The sequence below is a fragment of the Tyto alba genome, unplaced genomic scaffold (assembly GCF_018691265.1).
Source record: "Tyto alba isolate M040663 unplaced genomic scaffold, T.alba_DEE_v4.0 Super-Scaffold_42, whole genome shotgun sequence".
NCBI classification, from domain to species: domain Eukaryota; kingdom Metazoa; phylum Chordata; class Aves; order Strigiformes; family Tytonidae; genus Tyto; species Tyto alba.
The window spans coordinates 22828609-22854578 of record NW_024881318.1 but is presented as its reverse complement, the minus strand read 5'-3'; the positions used below and the strand labels follow the sequence as shown (position 1 = coordinate 22854578).

Genomic DNA, 25970 nt, shown 5'->3' with positions numbered 1-25970 from the left:
TCCCCCCACGCCAGCACCGGGAGACCCCACTCCCCCACTCCCGCGCACGACCGCAGTGCTCCTGCCCCGGAAGCTGACTCCCCCAGGCGCTCCCTCCGACGCTGGCCAATGGCGGGCGGAGGGCGGTGCCGAAAGCCGTATCCGGAGCGCGGGGCCGTTTCCTGCGCGGGCGGGGGGCAGCCATGGGCGGCCGCAATAAGAAACAGCGAGCGGGCAGCGCGGCCCACACCGCCTCTGCCGCCACCGCGGCTGCCCGGGCCCGGGCGGCCGCTGAGGCCGGCGCCGCCGCCGCCGCGGAGGCGGCGGGTAGCCAAGCTGCACCGCGGCGTCCGCCCGCCTCCAAGGAGCCGCGCGTCAAGCAAGGTACCGGGCCGTGGGGCGGCCCCGGCCGGGGAGCTCCGGGGGGCGGTCCCGCTGTGGGGAGGGGGAGCGCGGGATCCGGGCAGATGAGGGGTGCCGGGGCAGGCGGAGGGGCAGCGTCGTCGGGGAGCCCTGAGGGCGCGGCCTGTGCCGGGGGTCTTCGGCTTTACGTAAAAAGGCCTGCTAAAAGGCTTGACGTAATTGAACGTCGAGAGAGGCTCCTTAAATGCCTCCGACGCGGGGTTTGTCAGGCCTGGCTTCAGCCCGTCCCGCTTCCTGGGGTGTCCCTCAGCAGATGAGTCATCTTGGCATTGTTGTGTTGAGTTAGTTACAAAAAGCTTGTCTCTAGATTAGCGGGAGCTCTTTCTTGTAGAGCAAGCATTGATGTGGCACCTTCTCTGGTAATAAGCATCTTTTGTAGATGTTCATTCTATATGTGCTCAAAACCAATTTAATCTGTATTTGGGATTTCTTGTGTGTGTGTGTGTGTGATGAGAAAAGTCCAGAGCAGCTCCAGGGCTGGAGGCACTTTAGCGGTGTAGGGTGAGCCAAGGGATGACTGTTCTGGGTGCAGCCTGAAAAACTAGTGTTCTTCAGCATTGTGAGATGTAGGTTTTCAACAAACCAGCTTTGTCAGCAGTAGCTCGGATAGCTTATAATATCAGTAACAGCTTATGTTGCAGACCATAAGTAAATAATGCAATGGCCAGACCATCTGAAATTCCACCTTGTTAACACAAAGTATTGGCCTCCATTAATGTAAACTTCCTGAACTGATTCGTGTACTCTGCTTTTACAAATTTGGGCTCTACTCAATGTATTTTTTGTGTGTCTCGCTCCTCCAACACCATGGTGCTCAGTCCTCTTCAGAAACTATCCTGCTTCTCTCACAGCTTGTCTACAGTGGTGAAAAATAAGTCAGTGTAAGTGAAAAGTAGGTTAGTGTAGTCTAAATACTGTGTAGCTGCACAGCCTACAGTGAGTGCCAGTGATTAGCTTGTGAGTGCTAGCTGCTCTTTGCAGCTCCTGACCAGAATTGACTGTTTTTTCTCTGAAACGCTGTTGCATACACCCCATCCTGATCTAAAAATCAGCTTGCCTAGAGACTGTCTGCAGGCAGCCCTGCAGAGACGAGCTGTCTGACCTGCCTGCTGGTAGGCTGAGGAGCTGGGAAGTAGCTGGACTCCTGGAGCACAGCGCTGTTCCCTTTGGGGTGACGTGTAGCCTCAAAGGGTGGTGAAAGCTGCAAGGTTGCTCAGTCTCTTTATACCTGTGCAATACCAGAAACAGTCTGTGTGTTCTGAAAATGATGGAATCTAATGGCAAGCTGTGTGTTGTCATTCTAATGATGATAAATAGCTTTATGAGTTAGTTTTTTTCTGACTGCTGCTAAAAGAGAAGTATTTGAGAATGACCATAGTAGATGAGACCAAAGACCTCTGTAACCCACTGCCCTCTCCTAGGTATGGGCCAAAAGCAGGTATCTACGTAAGAACAGGTTAGACATGCAGTGATACTGCTCTAGGATACTCTTACATCCTCTACCAGTTGTGCCTTAGGGTCTTCCTAAGCTAGATGTAGTGTTTTTTCACTGCCCACCCAAGTTGATTTATTTATGACAAAGTTATCTTGTCTGCCCTTGGACTTCAGTACACATCCAGTATCCACAGCTTTAGTGGCAAAGAGTTCTGTTACATAGCTGTCCACATTGTAACAAAAAAAATCCCTTTAACAGTCTTACTTTGTTTTTAAACTGATATTAGTGTCCCTATTTGGCACTCCTTGTTCAAATGTTGAAAGCCAGTAAGCAGTCAGTCCTATTTCCTATCATTGTGCCATGTGGGATTTTGTATTTTGTCTGCTGAGAGTATAATCTTTGCTATTCCTTGTGCAAGGGTCTTTCTGCTCTGTTGATTATTCTTGTTATGTACTTGCATGTTTCTGACAAATTAGTGTGATGTTTGCTTGCGCTAACCCATGCTAATTTTGGGTCTGCTTTAGCTACTTTAAACAATGTTCTGTGTTCTGCTTATGTAATGGATGGTTATTTGCAATTTGCAGGTCCAAAAACTTACAGTTTTAGTTCAACAACAGATTCCAGTGCTGCTGCAAATCTAGATAAATCAGTTCTTAAGGTGAGTATCTTCTTTAGGTAAAACAACTTTGGTTTTCATAATACTCTTAACTGACTGAATATTTCTTCAGCTCTTCTTCAGTATTATGTTATGCAGGTAAACTATGTTCATGGATTAGACACTGAATGTCTTGAGCTTGATACGTTTAGGATTTTGATTGTGCTTTAAGAAATAGAGGTAAACAGGGTAGGAGAACATCTGATTTTTGCATGTGGGACTATTAAGAGTTATGTTTGGGCTTCTGCTGTGCCTATGGATGGCTCCTGTTGGAGGAAGAATAGAGATTTTATACAACCACCTCAGTAGCAATCAAAGCTCGGTTTATATTTTAGAAGTGTTAGAAGTACTAAAATTATTATTTTACTATTTTTTTTAAGCCAGATAGGAAGGAGAGTGTCACAGCTTGTATCTTGATGATCAAGTTATTTTATACCAATTCTTGTAAGCAGAGGAGAAAGACCTTTTTCTTTCTGGTAGAAATTTTTAAAATTTTCTTACAGTATTTCTCTTGATGTACTACATTTCCTTGAAGATGTAAATGAACATTCTCTGTAATAAGGATTGAACACTTATATTTCAAAAAACATATAGCTTGCTAAAGTAAAAAGAAAAATATGTCCCCTTCGTAAGAAAATTTTATCACATTTAAGGAAAGTTTGCATTTGAATGGCAGAGAGATTTCTGCATTTAGTTCCTTAGCCATAAAGAACATTGATACGTCATAAAAAATTGTAATGTTTTGCTTTGTATCAACTGATTTTTCTCTGTGTAGGTAATGATAAATGGTCATTTGGAGAAAAGGATTATTGATGTAATCAATGGCCATAAAAACCAAAGTGATGATAAAGGAATGATTTCTAGAAGACTTACTGCTAAGAAACTACAGGTAAAGTTTAAAGTGTTGTTTCTGACCAATGTTTATTTAGAATAAACAATTTCATTTTTGTCATGCTACTTTTCTGCATACAGTACTTGCCAGTATAGCATGCTGTCCAGTAGTTATATTAATGATTTGTTAGTGAAATTGATGAATATGATTCTTAGGAAAGATACGTCTTTATGCATTCAGTAACTAAAACCGGAGTCTTCAGACAGAATAGAGGAACAGAACTTAATCTGAATGTTTTGTTTCCTGCATTTTTGTTCCGTATATCTGGAAAATTGTAGATTTACCTTTCTAACTAGAAAATAAGTTCTGTACAGAGACAGGAATGTAGATTTGTTTATACATACGTGTACATATTTAGAATTAAAATACTATAAGCTCTGTATGCGAAACAGTATTTTCTACACAGCCTTCTGATTTATTAATTTATGCTGTTTACCTCCATTTAATGCTGGTTACCTCATATGTGGGAAACAGGAGTTTATAAGCCTATATTAGATTGCTAGATTAAATTGTAATACTTTGACTTTTTAATTTATAGGATGTATATATGGCTTTACAAAGATTCTCTTTTAAGACTGAGCACATTGAAGAAGCAATGAAAAATACACTTTTAAATGGTGGTGATCTTCACTCTGCACTTGATTGGCTTTGTTTAAACCTTCCTGATGGTGAGTATGGTGACAGAGAATTGACTACAGTTTTTAACAAAAGCGCAATAGGACCTACTTCGGCACAAGAATGCTTCATAGTAGTAATTAAATACATCATTTCACTAAGACTTGTAGTCACAGTTGTCCTGATAGGAGCCCAGAGGGCAACTGAGCACCATGCAGCTGCTCATTCACTCCTTCTCCCTCAGGGATGGGGAGGAGAAAATAGAACAAAAAGGTATGACTCACCCATTACAGTCACAGGGAAAAGACAAGACTCCTTAGGAGAAGAAAAAGAACATCAATTTAATTTAAACACCACCACTTAGTTTTCCAATCAGAGTAGGACAGTGAGGCTATAACTACATCTTAAACACCTTCCCTCCACCCCTTCCTTCCCAGGTTCAGCTTTGTTCCAGTTTCTCTACCTGCTGTCCTGGTCCAGCAGTGCTGGGGGCAGGGAATGAGGGACTGCAGTCAGTCCTTCACAGATTGTCTGCTTCTCCCCCCTCCTCAGGGGAGGACTCCTTGCACTTTTCCCCTGTTCCAGCGTGGGGTCCCTCCCACATGTTGCAGTCCTCTTGGTGCCAAACTACAACAGCGGGGGCTTCCCACAGACGCCCAGCCTTCTTTAGGTGCAGCCACTTGCTCTGGAGTGGGGTCTTCCATAAGCTGCATTTGTTCTACCGGTGACCTCCATGGGCTGCAAGGGGACAGCCTGCCTTCTCACCAACAGCTGCAGGGGACTTGCTGCTTTGGCACACCTTCCCCCCGCTTTCTTCCACTGACTTCCATGCATAGGTGCCTCCCTCACATCTCTCCCTCCTCCCAGGTTCCCCTTCTTAAATATGTTATCACAGGGGTGTGGCCACCATCACTAATTGGCTTGGCCTTGGCCAGAGGCAGGTCCCACTTGGAGCTGGGGGAGCTTCGAGAAGCTTCTCACAGGAGCCACTGCTGTAGCCCCCTGCCCCCACCCCCCCTACAAACCCAACACAACACTGTTCCTTTCCTAGATGTGCTGCTGACTGGTTCTGGAATATTTTTTTAGTGTATAAAGTCTTGTAGACCTCCTGTGCCTACTCTTAGAATTTTATGGAAGTTCGACAAGCAAACGCTGGCTTATTTACATGCTAAAGTCTAATTTTATTTCAAGCATTCTGGTTTTGTTTTATGTTCTAGTTGGCTCCCAATGCACTTTAAAAGACCTTCAGTAATTATTGACAAATTCTGTGACACGTTTTTTTTTTTTTTATTTTGAAGATGCCTTGCCTGAAGGTTTTAGCCAGCAGTTTGAAGAACATCAACGGAAGCCTAGAGCAAAATTTTCTTCTCCTGTGTCAGAACGTGAACCTCCACCTCGCTTAGGAGATAAAAAAAAGAAAAAAAATGGCCCTGAAACTATGGTAGTCTGAGAAATTAAGTTGTATTTACTGGGGGAAAGAAAGGATGAAGTTTTCTAAAATACAGATTTTGCATTGACTTCCAACACTGATGTGAAAAACTTTTGAAAATGTTATGCTTAATAATGTTACCCATGATATATTAACTTCAGTGGGATGGTCAGTTGAAGATAACAGTGTTTTCATGTGACTTGGAGAACTTTTTTCATAGTTCATTTTGGTGGTAAAGAGTAGCTTAGTTTTTAGCCTGGAATGAGTTCATTCTGTTTATTTACAGATGGAAACCTTTACATGCTTGTGTGGGTTTAAGTTTGCTTGTGTACATGCAGTAGTTTGATTTCTGTGGTTACTGAATCTTAAACCTAGAAATCAAAAGGATTTTTTGCAAAAGTGTTTTTTCTTGCAGCAGTTATCATTCATGTGTTAAGAGCTATAAGTATATCCTGAGAAGTTTGCTCCATGGTTTTTTATTTATGTCATGTAACTTAGTTTATATATAAAATCTTAAACAATAGCTCCTAAATACTGCTGGAGAGAAGCATTGGTGTTTTCACTTATTTTTAATTTTCATTGTTCTTCTTAGGAGATGAATGTGGGGAAACAGAAAGAAGTGAGTATGAAGGAATGGATTTTGCGATATGCTGAGCAACAGAGTGATGAAGAGAATGAGTCTGTGGAAGGGACAGAAGAAGAAAAGTTTGACCCAGTAAGATAAAATAACACTTAATGGAAGTCTTTCAAAAAACTTGTAAGCCTGGTACCTCTGCAAGTGCTGGACCTGTTTGTTAAAAATTGGGGATTCAGTACTCTTTTAAGATTACATTTTCAGGCTACTGAAGGGGAAATGTGTTGAAACTTACTCTTTCCAAAGTTGTTTTTCATTTCCTATTTTTTTGTACTGGGCTCACAATACTGAATGCATTATACTAGAAAGGAAAAATTCTTGAAACACATCTCAGATTAAGAAAGTGACTATCAAATTCTGAGATGTTTTTACTGTTAGGTAAAAACTAATTGTTCATCCTTTGTGTAAGCTTGGTATAAAGGACAAAAACCCCCCACTTTTCTATCAGAAAGTTCATTAAAAGTGACAAGCATACAATATTCAATTTGTAATTAATAATTCTGTTTGAAATAGAACGAGAGGTATATACATCTGGCTGCTAAGCTTTCAGAAGCAAAAGAACAGGCAAGCACCTCCAAGCAAGACAAAGACAAGCAAGGCCAGAAGGTAGCACAGGAGAAAATAAGAAGAATTCAGCAAGGTAGAACTATGTAAATTATCTTTGTCTTATTTTATGATTTGTATCTTTGTTAGTCAAGTCAGTCTGAGTCAGACTGAATTGATTTCATTATCTTTTATGCCACTGTGTGAATTGTAAGCTTTCATCAGTCATTTCCATGTGGGTCAAATTCTAAAAAGACAGTAACATTTCACTACTTCTGGTTTTGGGTGCTCAGTATGGATTAATATAATTGAGCTTTTCTTTTTAAATAATAAATGCTCAGGAACTGGTGAGTGTAAGTTGTATTCTCTCTCTGATAGAAATGGCAGTACTTGAAGAACATCCAGTATTTAATCCAGCTATAAAGATTTCAAACCAACAACAAAATGAAAAGAAAAAAACTCCCTCAGCTCAGCCTCAAGAAACCACTTTGAATTTGAGTTTGCTTGAAAAACCTGATGCTGCTGCACAGGAAGACAAAGGTGTGTTGGAAATGGTTCAGTACAGGTTTGAAGTGTCCCTCAAATTTCCAGTATTAGTTCTTGGTTTTCCAGGTTGTATTGTAGTGCTGAGTCATCAACCTCTGATTGTGGGAAAAGTGGGTAGACTGTCTCACTGACTAAGCTGACTTTAAAGGATCTCTATTTGTTCTAGCAGACCATGTTGAAAGCTATTTTTGTCATACTGTCATATCTGAAACTCTGATTTTTTTTTTAATAGTTGTAGCACTAGTTACTGTTTTCACTGTCACCCACCCATGTTTTTTAAACTAGTTTAATTGTAAACCTTCAAACTGTTATATTTTCTAATGACCATACTTCAGTGAAATTCCTTAAATGATTAAGTGGCCAAAGATGGCAAGCAAAATACTGTAATTAATTTCCTGCTAGATACTTTTGTGGGAAAAGCGGGAATTTGTCATGTATTAGTATTTCTTCAAAGTATTTCAGAAAAGACTGCTTTCTAGTAAAAATACATTTGAAGAAAAGGTAAAAACATTTTTGGCTATCAAAGGAATGTAAAATAAACTCTTAAGAGAACTTAAAATGTGTCCTTCAGCTCTTGCAGTGAAAAAGAAAGAACCACTTGATATAAGAAACTTTGATTATAGTGCTCGAAGCTGGACTGGTAAATCTCCAAAACAGTTTTTGATCGATTGGTGCAGGAAGAATTTTCCCAAGAGCCCAAATCCTGCTTTTGAAAAGGTTCCAGTTGGAAAATATTGGAAATCTAGGTATGTATTTTCTATGAACTTTACATTTCCTTTTGGTTAATTTAAAAATAAAAATGTTGGTTACTTCTGTCTTGTCATGTTGATCCAGATTTATATGAATATAGTGTATTTAACCCAAACTCCTTTTAATCCACCAGGGAGGTATTTCACTGTGGTTAGCTCTGCAAAAGTAATGCTTCACAGGACAATATCAGAAAAACAAGAATCTAGTGTATGATGCTGTAAAGAAGGGATTCAGTTTTAATTCTGTACTGCTGAATGAAAGGTTCTGAAGTGAATCTGTGAGATAAATTTGGACAGTTAACTTCTGGTATTCTCATTCAAAGTAATATATTAAATCATAGGAGTAAGCATATGAATACCAAAACCACTTTGGGGATTAAAATAAAGTGGAGGTTAGAAATTTGTATGAAAGCTACCACAAGTTTGTAACCAAAACAGTGCAGTATCAGTGATTAGATACTGCATTAGAAATGAGTGATACTACTTGAAGCAACCAAGTAGAACATTTTGTTTTCTTGATGAAGTTAAAAAGTACTATATAGTGTCCCCCTAAGAATGTGAGAAATTTGACTGCTGATCTGACTGGCATATCTGTTAAATAGATGCTAGCATCTCAGTAGATTAACTGTCATCTCAATCTATGCAAAGTAGTTAAAAGCACCCAAACAAATATTTTGTCCCTCTTCCAAAGCAACTAACAGTAACACTGATCTGTATGTGTATAAAAACTTTTGCTTTGAAGAAAAAGACATTTTTGGGGAAAAAAAAAAAAAAAAATCACAAATTCACTGCTAGAGTCTGCTGCTGAAAATTTTCTGCTATTCAAATTTCATAGGCTGTTCCTGTTTACAAAGTATTATTGAGTAACATTTATTATGTTTCTGTCCTGGTTTTGGCTGGAATAGAGTTAATTTTTCTTCTTACTAGCTAGAAAAGTGCTATGCTTTGGATTCAGTATGGGATTTGGTATAAGAATGTTGGTAATACATGGATGTTTTCAGTTCTTGCTAAGAGATCAAGGACTTTCCAACTTCCCATGTCCTCCCAGTGTACAGGAAGCTGGGAGGGAGCACGGCCAGAGCACCTGACCCTAACTGGCTAATGAAATATTCCATATCATGTAATGTCATGATCAGTATACAGAAGGTTGGCCAGAATGGAGGGAGTTCTCTCTCAGTTCTGGGATTGTGGTTTCGAGATCTTCGCTGGGATTGCTACCTAGCAATGGACTGGGTATCGGTGGGTGGTGAGCAATCGCATTGTGCATGACCCATTTGTATTTTCTGCTATTATTATTGGTTTATTTTATGTTATTTCAATTAGTAAACTATTTTTATCGCAACCTGCAAGTCTACCTTTATCCCTCCAATTCTCTCCCATATCCCCTGAGCTGGGGAGGACGAGTGGCTGTGTGGTGTTTTGCTCCTGGCTGAGTTTAAACCATGACAGTTTTAAACATTAACAGGTGTGCTATTTGTATACATAACAAATTAAGAGAAATACCTGCATGAATTTATCTTTAAGGGTCCGGATTACCAAATCATCAGATGATGTAATTGTGATGTGTCCAGCAATCGTAACAGAAGATAGTATGCAAGCACAACATCTAGCTGCTACCTTGGCACTCTATCATTTAACCAAAGGACAAGTAAGATTTTCACCAATATTACTGTTCTTAGGCTTGGAATCTGTCTCTGCTTATTTTGTTATAATATCCATAGTTAAATTCTAAATACAGTTTGAAGTGTTTCCCATTAAATCCTTTGTATAATATATTCATTTGCTTTTATCTACAATTAGGCATACGTATTTTAGCATACAAAGAAGACATTTTTTGATAGTAAAACTGCTCTTTCGGTGTTGTAAATAATGCAAGCCAGTTGAAAATGAAGTCTGTTGTTGACATTTATATTACTGTTTTCATAGTTCCCTATTTTATGTTTTGTCATAGCTTCTGTCACTCAAGTACTTTTAAACATAAAATCTTAGTGGTAGTACATAAAGTAATTTTTTTCTGCTTTCTTGCACCTGAAGTCAGTTCATCAGTTACTGCCTCCAACCTACCGAGATGTCTGGCTAGAATGGAGGGATATTGAAAAGAAAAAGGAAGAAGAAAACAGGATAGAAACCAACAAACCTCGTGATAACTTTATTGCTAGATTACTAAACAAACTCAAACAACAGCAACAGCTACAATCTGAAAACCAACCAAAAGTATCTGAGGGTCCTGAAGATTCCTGGGAAAACTTAGTTTCTGATGAGGATTTCAACAGTCTCTCCCTTGGTACCTCAGACGCAGATAATTTGGAACCTTCAAGGATTTTGTTCAAAAAACTGCAAAGTTCCTCCAGATACCAGAGACTTCTGAAAGAGAGACAGGAGTTACCTGTGTTTAAGCATAGATATTCAATTGTAGAAACGCTTAAAAAACATCGAGTAGTTGTTGTGGCTGGTGAAACAGGCAGCGGGAAGAGTACCCAGGTGCCCCATTTCTTGTTAGAAGACTTGTTGCTAGATGAAGGATCAAATAAATGTAATATTGTTTGCACACAACCACGAAGAATCTCGGCAGTGAGTCTGGCAACCAGGGTTTGTGAAGAGCTAGGCTGTGAATCAGGACCAGGAGGAAAAGTAAGATGTGTCTGAATTCATTTTTCTAGTCTTGATTAAATACAGGGGGCTGGATTGTTGGTGCAAAGTGAAAACATTTTGTTGCAGAACCAAATAATCAGATGTTGTTTTCTCTTGAAAAGGGTTTCTTGCTATGTCAGCTGTTTCCTTCCAAATTGTCACCTGTGAACTTCTGGATATTCGTATATGATTTCTAAAATCTTCAGAGGGTGAATAAGAGCAAGAGTATTTCATAATGGGCATGGTTAAACATGACAGCAGATTGCCCAGAGCCTGTGGCACCTCTATCATTAGAGATGGAGAAAATTTCTGTGAATAAGACTGAGCAATCCAATCTGGCCTTGAAAGAGGCCCCTTCAAACATCAGTTATTTTGTTGTTTGAAGAAAACCAAGGTCCTGCATGTTTTACGGTAGTCTATTTGTGCAAAAATATTTGGGGACTGCAAAGAACCCTGAAAAGAACACTTAGTTTACCAGGTCTTTGTACTCTGGAGAAACTTAGTTGTAGATTTCAGTGTATTTTCACTTTCTTAAAGCACAGTGTGTGTATGAAAAAAGTGTGGTAGACATTCACAATACTATTTAATTAGCAACTTGAGCAGTATCTGAATCTAACAGTGCTTAAATTTCAGTTCATTTTTAGTCTCCAGCTTATATACAAACTTAAGTTATGCCTATACTTTTCATATCTTTTTTTAAAGAATTCCCTCTGTGGATATCAAATTCGTATGGAATCAAGAACAGGAGAAGCCACCAGACTACTGTACTGTACAACAGGTGTCCTGCTTCGGAAGCTTCAAGAAGATGGTCTTCTTTCAAGTATATCTCATGTTATTGTAGATGAGGTTATTAGCTCTTATTCTGCAGAAACTATAGTTGTTCTGGGCCTTGACTTGTACTAAAGCCTTACTGTAGATACGGTTTTCTAATTCTAGGTACATGAAAGAAGTGTCCAGTCTGATTTCTTGCTAGTTATTCTGAAGGAGATCTTGCATAAGCGTTCAGACCTGCATCTGATTTTAATGAGTGCTACTGTAGACAGTGAGAAGTTTTCCAGCTATTTCTCACACTGTCCCATTTTAAGGATCTCAGGGAGGAGTCACCCTGTTGAGGTAGGTAGTTTCTGTGATTATGCAAGACACTTTGTATGCACATAAACAGTGTTTGCTTGGTTAGTGGCTATAGGAAATACACCCGTATCACTTTTCTTACCAAAAACATGTAACTTAAACAAATTTCAAGGGCTTTTAACCCCTTTCCTCTTTGAAAATATAAAATAGCTTCACTGCTTTGAAGTATAGGGTTGTACTATTTTTTCTGATGGATTTTTTTATTTATTAAAATCAGTCCATCGGTGATGCTTTGTTTTTTCACTATTCAACCTAGATAGAAAGGAAAGAATTAAAGAATTCCCCCTAGCTCCCCATGCAACTTTGTCGTTATACTCTTATGTTTCTCATGTGTTATAGGCTATGGTAAAGGTGATGTTAGTGATCATGTGGAGACACCCATTAACAAACTCATAGCTCTAAGTTCAGGTTTTCAAAAATCTTAAAGATTTAAGTTGAAATTTGCAAGATCTATTACAACATTAAGAGAAGGGCATGCCATGTTTAGCTTTGCATCTAAGCTTTAAAAAACAAAGATGCCAATTAGTTTTTGACATGCCTTGTATTTCTTCCATGAATTTCCAATAAAGGTATTCCATGTTGAAGATATAATTGAAGCAACTGGCTATATTCTGGAGAAAGACTCAGAATATTGTCAGAAGTTCCTGGAGGAGGAAGAGGAAGTAACAATAAATGTTACTAGCAAAGGAGGAGGCACTACTAAGTATCAGGTAAAAGAGGCATTTCTAGTTTTGGCTTGGAGATTTTGATTATTTTTTTTACCACTTTAGTTCCTCTTATTAAATGTGATTGTATAGTATCAAATATTCTTTCAGTTAATAAGACAGACACACAATGGCACTGAAACAATGGAAACCAACTATTTATTAACACGCTTATGTTTGTCTCCAACTCCTTTATAGCTGCCTTGATTTTGTTATATTTGACATTAAGTTCTCTTGTACAGATTTCCAGCTCTAGATCAATTAGCAGCATCAGGGGAAAGCATTGAAGTTTTATCTTCCAAAGAATTCTCCTAAGTAATGAACCGAAGAACAGAAAAGGCAAGGCCGTATCCTTCTTAGTTGAAAAACTCCCAAGATCCTCCAACTTAGCATGCCAAATTAGGTCATTTACATGGGATTATTGTGTAGAACTTTTTGGTTTAACAGGCTGTGGTTAATCCTGTAGGTGCACTGCAGTGACAGCTGTATGTGCTTTGGGATCAAAATTCTTGAAGACAAGAGTATATGAATGCTATCAGACTTTGGGCAATTTAGGCTTTTCATCTAGATTATGTATATTTTGGGTAGATACCTGTCTGTTCTGTACTCTCTCAAAACCTCTGCAGGATCATTTAACTTAATGTGATCAAACACTGATGCATATGTTGAAAAATATGCTCTCATGCTCTGATGTTTTGGGGGATTTTTTTTGTCTAGAGTGGTAGTGTACCCCATACATCACAACAGCATCCTTAAGTTGAAGCCCAGGTGCTCTCCTGAGTGCTCCTCTACCTTTGTTTTATTTCTGTTGAACCTTTAGTAGGGAAGAGTATGTGCTCCTCTACATTTGTTTTATTTCTGTTGAACCTTTAGTATGGAAGAATATGTAATGGCAAGTTTAAGTGCATTGATTAACAATGAAATAATTTATAATAGTGCCTCTTAACATAGAAGCCTTATATGTCTGTAAGATGTTTATAAACAATTTAAATGTCTATGTTCTGCTAAATCTCCCTCCCCCTTTCCTCCTGCTCCAAAGCACTGCAGGAGCTGCCATCTAATTCACTCTTAACCTTCATTGCAACCATTCTTGAAGGGTGAGGTGAGGGAGAAGAGAAAGGGGAGACTGGTTTCTTATCGCCCAGATTAGGAGTTTTGAAAGAATAGTAGCCACCTTGTTATACCGTTTTGAATTGATAATAATTGGATGCCAGATATGGACCTTGGAACTGTTTTCACTTGTAAAACAGACTGTATAGTGCTGCTTGCATACACTTAAATTTTTACTATTTTTTTTTATCTGGGGTGTCATTTAACACTAATTTATGCCTATACACAGTTTACATAGGTGGCTGTGGTTTAACCTAACTCACAGTGATTTTGGTGGGAATTTACTTAAATGTCTCTTATCCCAATCTCTGTTTTAAGAAACATAAATCAACTGAATGACAAAGTGACCTTCTGGTCTCTTACCTTTTAAAACACTGAGAATATGATTTTTTTTCTGCTCATCTTTTTAGGAGTATGTCCCAATCCAGTCTGGACCTGGTATCGATTTAGCTCCTTACTATGCGAAGTATAGCAGTCGTACACAACACGCTATCTTCTATATGAACCCTTACAAGATCAACCTCGACCTTATTTTGGATCTGCTTGCGTACTTAGGTACAGCCTACTTACAAAGTTTCTATACTAGGAGCCATCCTTTGGTCTTATTTTCCAGTGCTTTGTGCTGATAATGAAGTGCTTGACTTCATCCTTATGTGAAGCATCCTAAAACACTACCCTGTAGTGTTTATTACAGGGCCAATAATTGCTTCCTGTTCTCAGATGAGACTGTTTGCAAATGCATGTTTGTTTTAACTATGTGCCTGTACTGTAACTTTCCAGATAGAAGTCCCCAGTTCAGGAATATTGAGGGTGCTGTGCTGATCTTTTTACCTGGCCTTGCCCATATCCAACAGCTGTATGATCTCATTTCAACTGACAGAAGATTTAACTTGCATGACAGGTAATGCAGTTAAACTATTAGCTTAGTATGTTTGGGTTTTAAAATCCACTATTCTTGAAAAGGGTAACTGAGAGTTATACTTCTGAAATGTTTGTGCTACAAATATACTTCTATTATCTGAAAATGATACAAGCACAAAAAAGACAGGTGCTTAGGAATGGTACAGTAATAACTTTTTTCTTTTGATTTTATTTTTCAATGAACTTCATTAATCACACAGTGCTTGACTGCTTTTCTACTTCCTAGGATATGGAAGCTGCCGTATCTGGGATATAGCTTTCTGTGGCTTACTCTTCACATGGAAATGGCTACTTCCTGAGGAGAGATCCCGAGACAGTAATCTACCAAGAGAAATGGCATAGTGATAGATTGTTTCAAAATTTATTGTAGGTAGCTAAAAGTTAGTAACATGGTGACATAAAAAGAACATTGGCAGTCAAATTCTAAAGATTCATAGATGGTCTGAGATGTCAAGGTCTAGAAGAGAAGGAAAAGTACAAATCTCTGTGGTTGTTAAAGTTCTGCCATAGTACTAATTTTCCTGCATTATTGCCAAATAGGAGAACAGACCTATGAACTAATGGTACTATCCTTTCTTGATATTGTAATAAAACACTGAAGCAGGTTTTCATACCTAATCATACAAAGTTTTACTCTTTAAAGTATTTATTCTAGTTGCTTTCTTCAAACTGTTGTCATCATTCTGCTCTCATTTTATTACTGTATCTTAATTTGGTAAATGTATATTGATTAGTGTAATTTCTTGTTCTAGGCACAGGTTGATAGCTTTGCATTCTGTTCTTTCAACTCATGATCAAGCAGCCGCATTTACAATTCCTCCTCTGGGTATTAGAAAGGTATGATATACTTGGAAAGGCCAAGTTCACCGCTGAAAGGAGAAACTTTCTGTGGGTGCTACTTTGGTTTTAAAATCAAATTATACAGGATTACACAAGAACCAGTTGCTCCTGGAATTTTCTCACTGGAAAGAAACAATTCTTCCAGTTTGATGCTCTGTTAGAGATAGAAGCTAGCATGCTGTGAAAACCCTGAAGGTAATCCGGCAAATTTTTGAACCTAATATTATTCTAAGAGCTTCTTTAATCGTTTCTTTCCTATATTTTAACTATTGTTAACCAGTAACTATAGCTTTTATCTAGTAAAATAGTATTTTACTTACTGTCAAATTATTGAATTAAAAGTGGATTGATTTTGGGCAGTTACTAGCTAGTAATTTTGGTGAATTGTAAACCAAAAAGTCAATGTGAAGTTCTCACTTAACTTTTGATTCCTCAGTAATTGGGGAAGACTAAACCAGTTTCCAAGTTGTGTAGCTTTAATGCTTTGTCAGGTTATCTAAGGAAAGATTTCTGGGTAAAAATATTTAACCAAACTTATTATGTAATATCGATTAAAAGGATGAAAACTGTTAGATATTCTGTAATTCTTTTATTTGTTGTTTTTTTTTCAGATTGTTTTGGCAACCAATATAGCAGAGACAGGTATTACAATACCAGATGTTGTCTTTGTAATTGATACAGGAAGAACAAAAGAAAATAGGTGAGAGTTTGATTTTCATCAATCGTATTGTGTTCACTGTAAATATTTAGATGTTAGAACTGCAAGAATTTTGTAGTATCCTTATTAAACTACTCTTCTGGATGAAAAAATGTGCTGAGCCCACTGAGCACGTTGCAATTCAGATACAAGCTTAGGATGAATCTCTGGTTTTTCAAACGGTGTGAAGAACAAGGGGAGTTCATAGATATGGAGAATCATGATTAACTACTGGTTTAAAAATAAAGTAATCCTTTTTATAATATCTCAGTTTTTAGAAGTTATTTTTTTGCCTTTTTCAATGTGAAAAGCCTTACAGAGTATGTTAGAAAAATTCTGAGTTGCCAGGGAGATGAAATAATACAATAGCTCTTTCATTTTCCAATTTGTACATTTTCATTAATGAGTTGTATCCAAGGTTCTGTAATGTACTGTTTCACTCAGGTATGCTTAGTTTTCGAAATTAAATACAATATCTTCAAATAAATATTATTTAGATATATTATCAATATGCTGGTATTTAAGTATACATAAAAATTTTAATTCTGAAATCTAAATGGGCACATGCTTTACAATTTTTAAGGTATCATGAAAGTAGTCAGATGAGTTCCCTGGAAGAGACCTTTGTGAGTAAAGCTAGTGCTCTGCAGCGACAAGGACGAGCTGGGCGTGTTAAGGAGGGATTCTGCTTCCGAATGTACACAAGAGACAGGTACTGTAAACTTAGTTAGCAAGATTTTGTAAATAGTAAAAATATCTATAAATATTTATGTGCAACTACAAGAAATCTTATTGGAATTCACTTTAATTACGGCAAACTGAAAAGATTAAACTGTGAAAAAAAGATCAGAGAATTGTAATACTGTATAACTAAAGTGTTATAGGATTTTTAGAGTTAATTTTATTCTTAGTATCTCTATAATGTGTTTTGATAGAAATTGTTATAATTAAAGGAAAAGTGCAGCACCAAGGAATTGTAGAAGATTAGTTTTTAACATCTGCTGCCCTGCATCAAATATACACAAATCTTACCTCCTGAACTTTGACTTTATCAGAAAAAACGTGTAGGTTTCTGAAATGGTATCTCTATGGATAAGAGGTGGTAGATATATCAAATTATACAGCACTGCAGAATTACTTTCTGTTACTGAAGTGGAATAATGTTTTTCCTGCTTGTCTGAAGCAACTTTCAGCTGAGAAACAGTTATGGTAAAAGTATTTTGAAATAACCAATGAAGTGTGCATTTTAGTCACATGCAAGACTTTCAGTCTGACAGCTATGCATTTTAAGAATTTGTTTTAAAAATCAGGTTCTTACTACCTTTACCTGTGCATTAAAGCATGTGCCACTCCTCCTCTGCTTGCCCTTCAAAAGAACATTTGCAAAGAACGAGCATGTGAAACTTGAGTTTATAAATCGAATTCAAAGATTAAATTGAATATCTGTGGTTGTGTGTTTTATGATGTTGCAGGTTTAAAAGTTTCATGGAATATTCTGTTCCAGAAATACTGCGTGTGCCTTTGGAGGAATTATGCCTTCATATTATGGTAAGGTTTTGGTTTTAGAATTACTGACTGTGTTAGCTGAAAATATTACATGTTCCTTTGGAGGAATTACACCTTTATACTATCATGTGGGTTTGGTTTTGGAATTACTGACCTTGTTAGCTAAAAAGGTTTGTTAGGACAGCCCCAATCCAGTGTGGGCTTCTCCCAGCAGGGCAGGGGGCAATCCAATAGCTATGTGTTGGAAAAATCCAGGGCTTGCTGCTGAATGAGAACAGCATACTATACTATTACAATCTATCTCAGAGTGACAATTCAAACTTAGTTAAATAGCCTTCAAGCTGATTTCTGCTTAGGGAAGCAATTCCATTCCCTCTCACACCCCCACCCCATCTTGAGTGAGTAGAATATGCATAGGGAAAACTAGCACCCTGGCAAAATAGTGCCAAGTTGAACTGCATCTCATCAGGTTTGAGAGTCTCCTGCTCATCTGTGACCATTGGTAACATGATTCTCTGCTCAGTGGTTGTGCCATACAAAGTCCTTCCAAACAATGAAGCTTTGTTAACCTAGTGTGGGGTGTGTCTTCATTCTGTAAACCAAGAGGCTGGTTTAGAGGGGAGGGAATGTGAGCTTTTGATTGCAAGAACAGCTTTCCAGTTTCCTTTGTAGCTACTATAAAAGTGTGTTATAATTAATTTTTTATGCTAAAATATATGCCCACTTACTCCACAGAAATGCAATCTTGGCTCTCCTGAAGATTTCCTTTCCAGAGCATTAGACCCTCCACAGCAGCAAGTAATTGGTAATGCAATGAACCTGCTGAGGAAGATTGGGGCTTGTCTGTTAAATGAGCCCAAGCTGACTCCATTAGGTCAGCACCTTGCAGCCCTTCCTGTCAATGTAAAGATTGGCAAAATGCTTATATTTGGTGCTATATTTGGCTGCTTGGATCCTGTGGTGAGTAAAAAAAAAAAAAAAAAAAACCAACAACCTGTATTTAAAAAAAGCATAGAAGTGGTTAACTCTTTACACTTAATCTGATTTCTTGCAACACGGTATTTTGAAAGGATGATTCAACAACCTAAATGAACTCCTGGGTACTATTCACAAGGGGATAGTCAGACTTGGTCTCCAGTTCTGTCTGTTACAATCCCAGGAGTATGTGGTTTACAGAAAAAAAACACTTACATGTGGGTTAGAACAACCTGGATTACCTCACAGTTTGTGGGCCAAGAACATGCTGATGTTAAGATAGTGCCAATTAACTAATGTAGTAACATTACATGACGGCTGTGGTATAGCTTACACTTTTACCTAATCCATTTAATTTACTACAAATTATGAGGAAGCAAGAGTATGTTCCTGAAAACAGAAAGCTAAAATTCATTGTTCTCTCAATATCCCTTGTTAATGTGGTATAATCTAAAGCAGCTGTTTAATCTGACCTTCACTGTATCATATCAGTATTGTTCTGTCATTTGACAAACAACTTCATGTGTGTTTTGAATTTTAGTAATCTTTTTGTCAGTGTACGTATATATATATAAGGCACTATGTAAGCAATGTCTCTAATATAAGTAAGTTCTGAATTCTGTGTAGGAAATTCTTATGGTGATAAGTTTTCCTTGAGACTTAATAGAAAATAGTGTCATTAAATATTACTGTAAAAGAAAACTTAAAGCTGTTTGTATGATAAACCTGTAAGCTTACAATAAAATACTCATATATAATGTGCTTTACTAATTGCAGGCAACTCTGGCTGCAGTTATGACAGAAAAATCCCCTTTTACTACACCAATTGGTCGGAAAGATGAAGCAGATCTTGCAAAATCATCTCTAGCAATGGCAGTTTCAGACCACATAACAATCTACAATGCGTATCTGGGGTAAATTATAATTCTCCTGTGCTTTATAGCTAGATGCAGATAGCACTTAAGCAGTGTAGTTCTGTAAAGAATTCTTAATAAGTATGTTCTCTTTAATTGTTTGCACCTGCAGTTTTTCTCTTCAGAATAACAATAGATTGCCAAATACTGTAACAAAAAAGGATAGCTTGCTCAGTACCTTATTGTTTAACTCTTTTTAACTATTCTTGCACACATACAGAGGTGTACTGTTTGTTTATCCTACTGTTTAAAGTACTTTGTTTGTGATATTCTGACCTGCATGTTTTGTATGTAAGTACAAATGTATATATTATAAAATGGCATGTTTTTTCTTTTTAGGATATTATCACTACGTCTCAAACACCACACTTGAATTTTGTTTCAACTGTTAAGGCAGAAGTGTGTAATTTTTGAGAGAAAATTACCTTGTGTTTTTGTTAGTATCTGTCATATTTCTTACAGGCATGTTCTCTGAAATGCTCTTAGACCAGCAGCATTCATCTTAATGCCACTTATTTCTAGTTTTGAGTGGAGAATGACCAAAACACAATATTGCCTTTTAACTTACTGCAACTTTCATACAGTTACACTCTTGATGTGATTCTTTTTGCTGTAATAAGACAGGGTTCTTTCCTTAGGTGGAAAAGGGCTCGACAAGAAGGGGGGTATCGTGCTGAAATGTCTTACTGTGGAAGATATTTCCTTAATAGGACTTCCCTGTTAACTCTGGAGGTAAATGAAATAACTATGTTCTACACTCTAAAGATATTCGTTAAAATTTCCCTCTGAGAATGTCATACCCTTTTAAAGATGTGATATATCGCAGTTACTATTCAGACAAGACAAAACAACTGAAATAATAGGGACTGATAAAATGCACAGCTTCAGTTGAGGTGGCTGTGTCTGCATTTGAGTTTTGATATGCACACTTTGGTATACATCTTTGCAGTCACTGCCATTGGAGAAGCGAGTCCTTACAAATTAAAACTTAAATTGTGTTATACTTGATATCGAAGAACACGGCTGTTAACAGTTCGAAATATGAGACACAAGCTTAAGTAAATGACCTCTTATTTTTGGTCAGAAAATGTCTTTCCTATTTAAGTTTGGGTGACTGAGCTCTCCTAAGCAGAAGTGATTCTTTGATGCACATGCATGTATCTTTTTATTTTAACTACATGTGAGGAATTTGGTATTTACCATATATAAAGTACCATATATCAAATCCTGTATTCCAGATAATGTTTTTCTCATAGAAACAGCCAGTGTTCCAAGGTGGTTGCAGAAAATGCAAGTGTTCTAGTAAGAGATTTTCCCCTGGAGAGCATGAATATTTGGGGTGGAGTGTCATTGCCTACTGATGGAGTGGAGTATGTACCTTTTTTAATTAAGTGTTGTACTAATACCTTACTAATTTCAGAATGTGAAGCAAGAACTCATAAGGGTGGTCAGAGCAGCAGGGTTCACAGCACCTACAACACAATGTGGATGGGATGGAAATGGAGCCACACAATCTCTTTCTCTCCACGAAATAGCTCTTCTTAAAGCTGTGTTGACTGCAGGGCTGTATGACAACATAGGAAAAATAATATATACAAAGTCTGTAGATATTACAGAGAAACTGGCTTGCATGGTAGAAACTGCTCAGGGTAAAGCACAAGTGCATCCCTCTTCTGTAAATCGGGACTTACAGACATATGGATGGCTCCTTTACCAGGAGAAGGTAAGTGAAAATAGTGACTATAGCTAATAGTTTGTGTAAGGGTGGAGTTAGGCCTCTGATACTAAATAACATACACTAGTATAAAGTATATCTGAACATCTTGGTCATTTAAGAGTCCTTAGTATATCTAATGATCTTAAACTCCATAAAAATGAGTCAACTGAGTGCTGAAGAAAAAGAAGTTAAGGCTGAACATCATGAAGAAATCTGTTCATGGTGAAACTGGTAGTAGCAAATGAAAGCACATTTCTGTGTGTCTTTTAACTTAATAGTATTACTGTCTTTTTTTTAATACAGTGCTGTTGATTTCAGTATGGTCACTTTAAGTAGTAATATGCCGTAGTAGCACTTCAAAGTGTGCTTTTTCTTTTTCACTGTTCTAAGCAGACTCTAAGGTTTTGAAACTTGGTGCAGGCCTTGCATATCCCCAATAATAACTTAAAATTAAATATCTATGTCTGTGTAATTGCTGAACTTCCTAAGAGAATTGCAATTTTTTTATTTCCTGTCTCTTTCTTCCCCCTCAGGACTGAAAATTTTGTCAGCTATTTGCTAAATTCAAGTGTTTATGTTTAGTTACACTTCTGGTAACAAAACTTCAACAGCAGTTGCTGTTAATGGCCAACTTTACTGCAGAGAAACAGGAAATTACATTATACTTCTTAGTGCATATGAAGTGATAGTATTTTTTGGAGAGCTGAGAATATTTCCTGCCCCCAAGAACCTTGTCTAAGGGCAGGACAGCAGCTAACATAGGTAAATTATTCCATGAACAGTAGAACAAACAAAGCCTGCACTTCTTTGTGAAGACACATTCTTTTTCCTTTCCTCCCACTACAGTTCTTCCCATCCCATTCTGTCTTTCTCTCTGAGAGGCTCCAAAGCTAGAAGTATCATATGCTGAGCCCCATAGTTTACTCTCTGTATGTGTCTAGACATGTGCCCACACTTATGCATATATGCACATAGATAGGCTGACAAACCAGCTGCTGCTAAGAAGAATGTGTAGCAGAAGAGATTTACCCGTGTTTCACTTCAGTAGGTTTATTAATTTTGATGTATCTTCTCTGAACAGCCATAGGCTAACACTATCACTGTTTGAATTTTGACAAGAAAATTGTGACTTCAGCAAATTTCCTGGTAGTGTATAAGCCCGGTCACTTAGAAGTGGTGTATTTTATGTGGTCTAGGGAAGACAAATTGCCATCAGTTGTTCTATGTACAGTGAGTTGTGTTGATTAGATCTTAAAAGGAAGTGTATTTTTTGCTTTTAAAAGTAGCCATCAAATTTAGTGTTACAGATTTTATGTGGTTTGGGGTTTTTTTGTTGGTGTTTTTAATACTTGTGTTTCTTTATGTGTAGGTGAGGTACACTAAAGTATATTTGAGAGAAACTACTTTAATATCCCCCTTCCCCATTTTGCTTTTTGGTGGAGATATAGAAGTCCAGCATCGGGAGCGTCTCCTGACAGTTGATGGCTGGATCCATTTTCAGGTGCACTGGAGTAATAACTACCTTTTGTCTTCCATGGGCTTTTGTATTACACAGTTGATGTACAAGCTTAATTCAGAATGCTATATACATGGAATGAAGACAAGAGGGAAGAAGGAAGGAGAGAATTAAAGGAAATTATGTCAAATTTTATATACATGTAATGAAATCTTAGCAAATCACATGCAAAGTAATAGGGTTGTGATATGTGGGTTGTAACAACTCAGCTCCTTCTCCATTGAAAGAAGTCAGTGTTCTTTCAGGAAAGGTGTTGGAAGTGGATATAGACTAAACCTTGTTTTATAGAGCTGGTACTGAAAGCAGATGAGTGCTATTTTACATTACCCTTTGCTACAGTCTTATCATATAAATCCATATTTTATATATAAAATACTACTTATTTTGCATTATAGCCCAGACAGAATTATTTGTTAAAGGAAGAAGAAACCTAGATGGAAAACACCTGTTCACTTGGGTTTGGGCTGCTTTGTTCTTTGTTCAGGGTTTTTTCTTTCCAGGTGAAAAAGTTTTACTTGGGAATGGGAAAACTAAGTGCATTTTCCTAGTGTATTTTTGTAGACAAAAAATTAAAACAGGTGACGTGCCAAAATACTCTGTAAATTCTGTTAAATGGCAAACATTGGCTTTTGCTAGCCTACCAGCTGTTTGATTATAATTTTCTGGGCTCCTGTGGGCCCTGTGTTACACTCAGGGAAGACTATACACTACAAAACATTTTAGTTTTTAGCACTCTTCTGGTGCAAGCAAGGAATCATCTAATTGAATTCAGTGGTTATCATGGATATGGCATTTTTAAAAAGCAGCTCTTTTGTGGCTGCTTTGTAGAATTTTTTTATGATCCCTGGGTGGCTACAAGTTGTGTGATTGCTGGTCCGATTACAACTTTAGTGTTTCAGAATGTCTGGTTTTCTACTGAGATGCTAAGAATGTTGTATTTTGTGCTGTTTGCATAATAGCTACTTGTGCAGTATATAAATAAAATAAAGACTGGAATCGGGAAGGAGGGATAAAATGAAAGATTCCTGAAAAAGGCTTCAGCTTTGGATATCCAAATCCCTAGCAGGATTTAGGAGAGGTTTGTGATTGCTTTCTCAGGAGGCGAAGCAGACCTCCCAAGAGGGAGATGTGTAGATTTTTTTTTTTTCCAGGTATAAGTTAATTTTTACTTTTATACTATGGAAAAAATCCATTAGAGTAAGTAGGAAATTGGTAAGTTGATAATTTTGCCATATGCTAGTGGTTCATGATATGTGTGGGAACATAATCTGAGTTACTCTTCTGAGCTGCTGTTCTTTATGCTGTGATGCTACAAAAACTAGGTGCTTAAAGATGAGGCCATAGTGTAAGCCTAGTCATTTCATGAGTACACTAGCCAGATACTTAAAACTATGTAGATGCATCATGTTTGCAGGAATCGTGTTTAAAATTCCATTTATATGTAAGGTAATCTTTTAATCTATATATTGGTATAAAATGTCTGAGTAATGCAAACGTTTATTTTCTCTGTTCTTTATAGGCTCCTGTAAAGATAGCAGTAATTTTCAAAAAGCTGAGATTTCTCATTGAGTCTGTTTTAAAGAAGAAGCTTGAAAATCCTAAAATGTCACTTGAAGGTAACTTTTACTGCATTGCTGCCACTTACTGTTTGTTAAATGGACCTTGTGGTAAATCTGAGGAAACATTAGTACACTGCATCCTCACCCAATAGGGTTAGTGTGACATGAGTATCATTCCATTATCTTGAGAGATACCCAAAAAGTCATAACTAATCCTATGTGCATTGTGTGGTTTACCCCAGATGTATGAAGATCTGTACAACTACTGTTTTAAAGACATCCCTGGTAACATTCAAGGTAGTGGTAGTAATGGTGAGGTATGCATCTCAAAACAGAAGTAAGATTGTGTGTGGTGAGCCTTAGGCATGGATGAATTTTAAGTGTTATCCAGGTTGTGCCACAATTCAGGTTAGTGATGGGGAAATGCATGTTGGCTTCCAAAGGAATAGAGGAGCACAATTTAAACTTTGAACACTGGATGTTCAGAAGAATGTTGGGAGGAAGAAAGGGAGCTCCTGTATGCTAATGTATCTGTAGTTGGCCCATCACTTAGTCTTTTGTGAAATACTGAAATGGCCACAATCAGCTCACTGAATAACTTTATAAACTTTCTAATGATGTAATATGAAAATACTGTTTGCCCTTTTCCTTCACAAATGGGAATCACTTGTATCGCGTTAGCACCTTAAAATCTTAATGTTTTAGGCTAACCAGACTGAGAGCTAGACTTCTGATTTTCTTGAGTTTGGGGAATCAATTTTTAACCTAACTCTTTTCTACTCTCTGTTTCCCTTCCTAGATGACAAGGTGTTACACATCATCAAAGAACTAATAAAAACAGAGAATGGTAACTGAAACCAGAAATCAGTAACAAATCAGAACTTCAGTAATAGCAGGAGAAGTATGCACTCCAGCATTGACTGAAAGTATTGAAATGCTTGGTGTGGTTCATACCAGCCGTGATGTGGAAAGACTGCATGATTTTACATAGAATTTACTTTTCTCTATATGAATTTTGAAGTTGAACACTGATTATGTTTACCTTTTACAATACATTTGGTGCCATCTGTCTGTCTGTACAAATGATGGATGGAAGCAGTTTCTTTTTGGTATAAAAATTGCTGTGGCCAGTTCCTCTTTTAATGTACTAATCTTACCATCACTGGTGGTGCAGACTGTAGTAATAATTAAAGATTGGGTCCTGAATCTCAGTTGAGTAGAATTCCATTAGATGTGTGCAAACAGAAGACAAATGTTTCTTATGTGGATTTCCCAAATGGTATTTTTTTTTGATCTACAAGATTAAAGTATTAAAGCAATGTATCTTACAGACGTCTTCATTTCTTTTTTCTGTGTGGTTTATATTAAGAAGATGCTTTACAATAAGATAGTACAGACTGCTGTGAACGGGTGCTCAGCTAGACACCTGTACTGACCAGGAGCCCTTCCCCATCCTCTGCCTTTTCTCACACTTGTTCCTCCCTCTTCACCCTGATCCTTGTCTTTCCCTGCTGCTGCAAGTTTTGCTGTTCCTTTCTGAGGTTAAGCTTTGCAGTCCTGCATATACCCTCAAATGATGATCATGGTGATTCTCCTAATAGTTCTTTGCTAACAACTCTGAGGGAATAGTGATTGTATCTTACCTTTTTATGCATTGTGATAAACTAGTAGTAGTTCTGGCTTCCTTGAAAAGCCAGTAAATGCTTTTTTTAAATTCCAAAGCATGTAACATTTATCTAATGAAGCATTTAAACAGTTACTAAGACCACACTTTTGTATTCCATGTATTCTGCCCTGGCAAAGTCCTAGATGTAAAAACCTGCAAACTACATTTCTTGAAGGTAAAAAT

At 37.6% G+C, this 25970-nt stretch overlaps 1 protein-coding gene across 2 annotated transcripts; it reads left to right on the top strand.

Annotated features, from left to right (window-relative positions):
* The first annotated feature begins 149 nt into the window (after positions 1–149).
* DHX29 (DExH-box helicase 29) lies at positions 150–25449 on the top strand. 2 transcript variants are annotated; one of them, XM_042804653.1, is made up of 27 exons: positions 150–363; positions 2422–2495; positions 3268–3381; positions 3923–4052; positions 5298–5440; positions 6021–6143; positions 6576–6702; positions 6984–7145; positions 7723–7897; positions 9425–9548; positions 9935–10531; positions 11234–11377; positions 11468–11644; positions 12232–12372; positions 13887–14031; positions 14257–14377; positions 15150–15234; positions 15849–15937; positions 16518–16646; positions 17407–17482; positions 18176–18400; positions 19193–19329; positions 19968–20061; positions 20750–21052; positions 22416–22547; positions 24082–24178; positions 24921–25449. In XM_042804653.1, exons 1-27 carry the CDS (start codon positions 183–185, stop codon positions 24974–24976), a joined length of 4101 nt encoding a protein of 1366 aa, XP_042660587.1. In that variant the 5' UTR covers positions 150–182; the 3' UTR covers positions 24977–25449. The 2 variants fall into 2 exon arrangements, with proteins under 2 accessions (XP_042660587.1, XP_042660588.1); XM_042804654.1 differs by lacking the exon at positions 22416–22547.
* The last annotated feature ends 521 nt before the right edge of the window (positions 25450–25970 follow it).

Coding starts and splice junctions, on each gene's coding strand:
- DHX29 (XM_042804653.1), top strand. CDS start 183: ATGGGCGGCCGCAATAAGAAACAGCGAGCGGGCAGCGCGGCCCACACC. Junction 16,647..17,406: donor CGAATGTACACAAGAGACAG/GTACTGTAAACT, acceptor ATGATGTTGCAG/GTTTAAAAGTTTCATGGAAT. Junction 20,062..20,749: donor CTTCCCTGTTAACTCTGGAG/GTAAATGAAATA, acceptor TACTAATTTCAG/AATGTGAAGCAAGAACTCAT.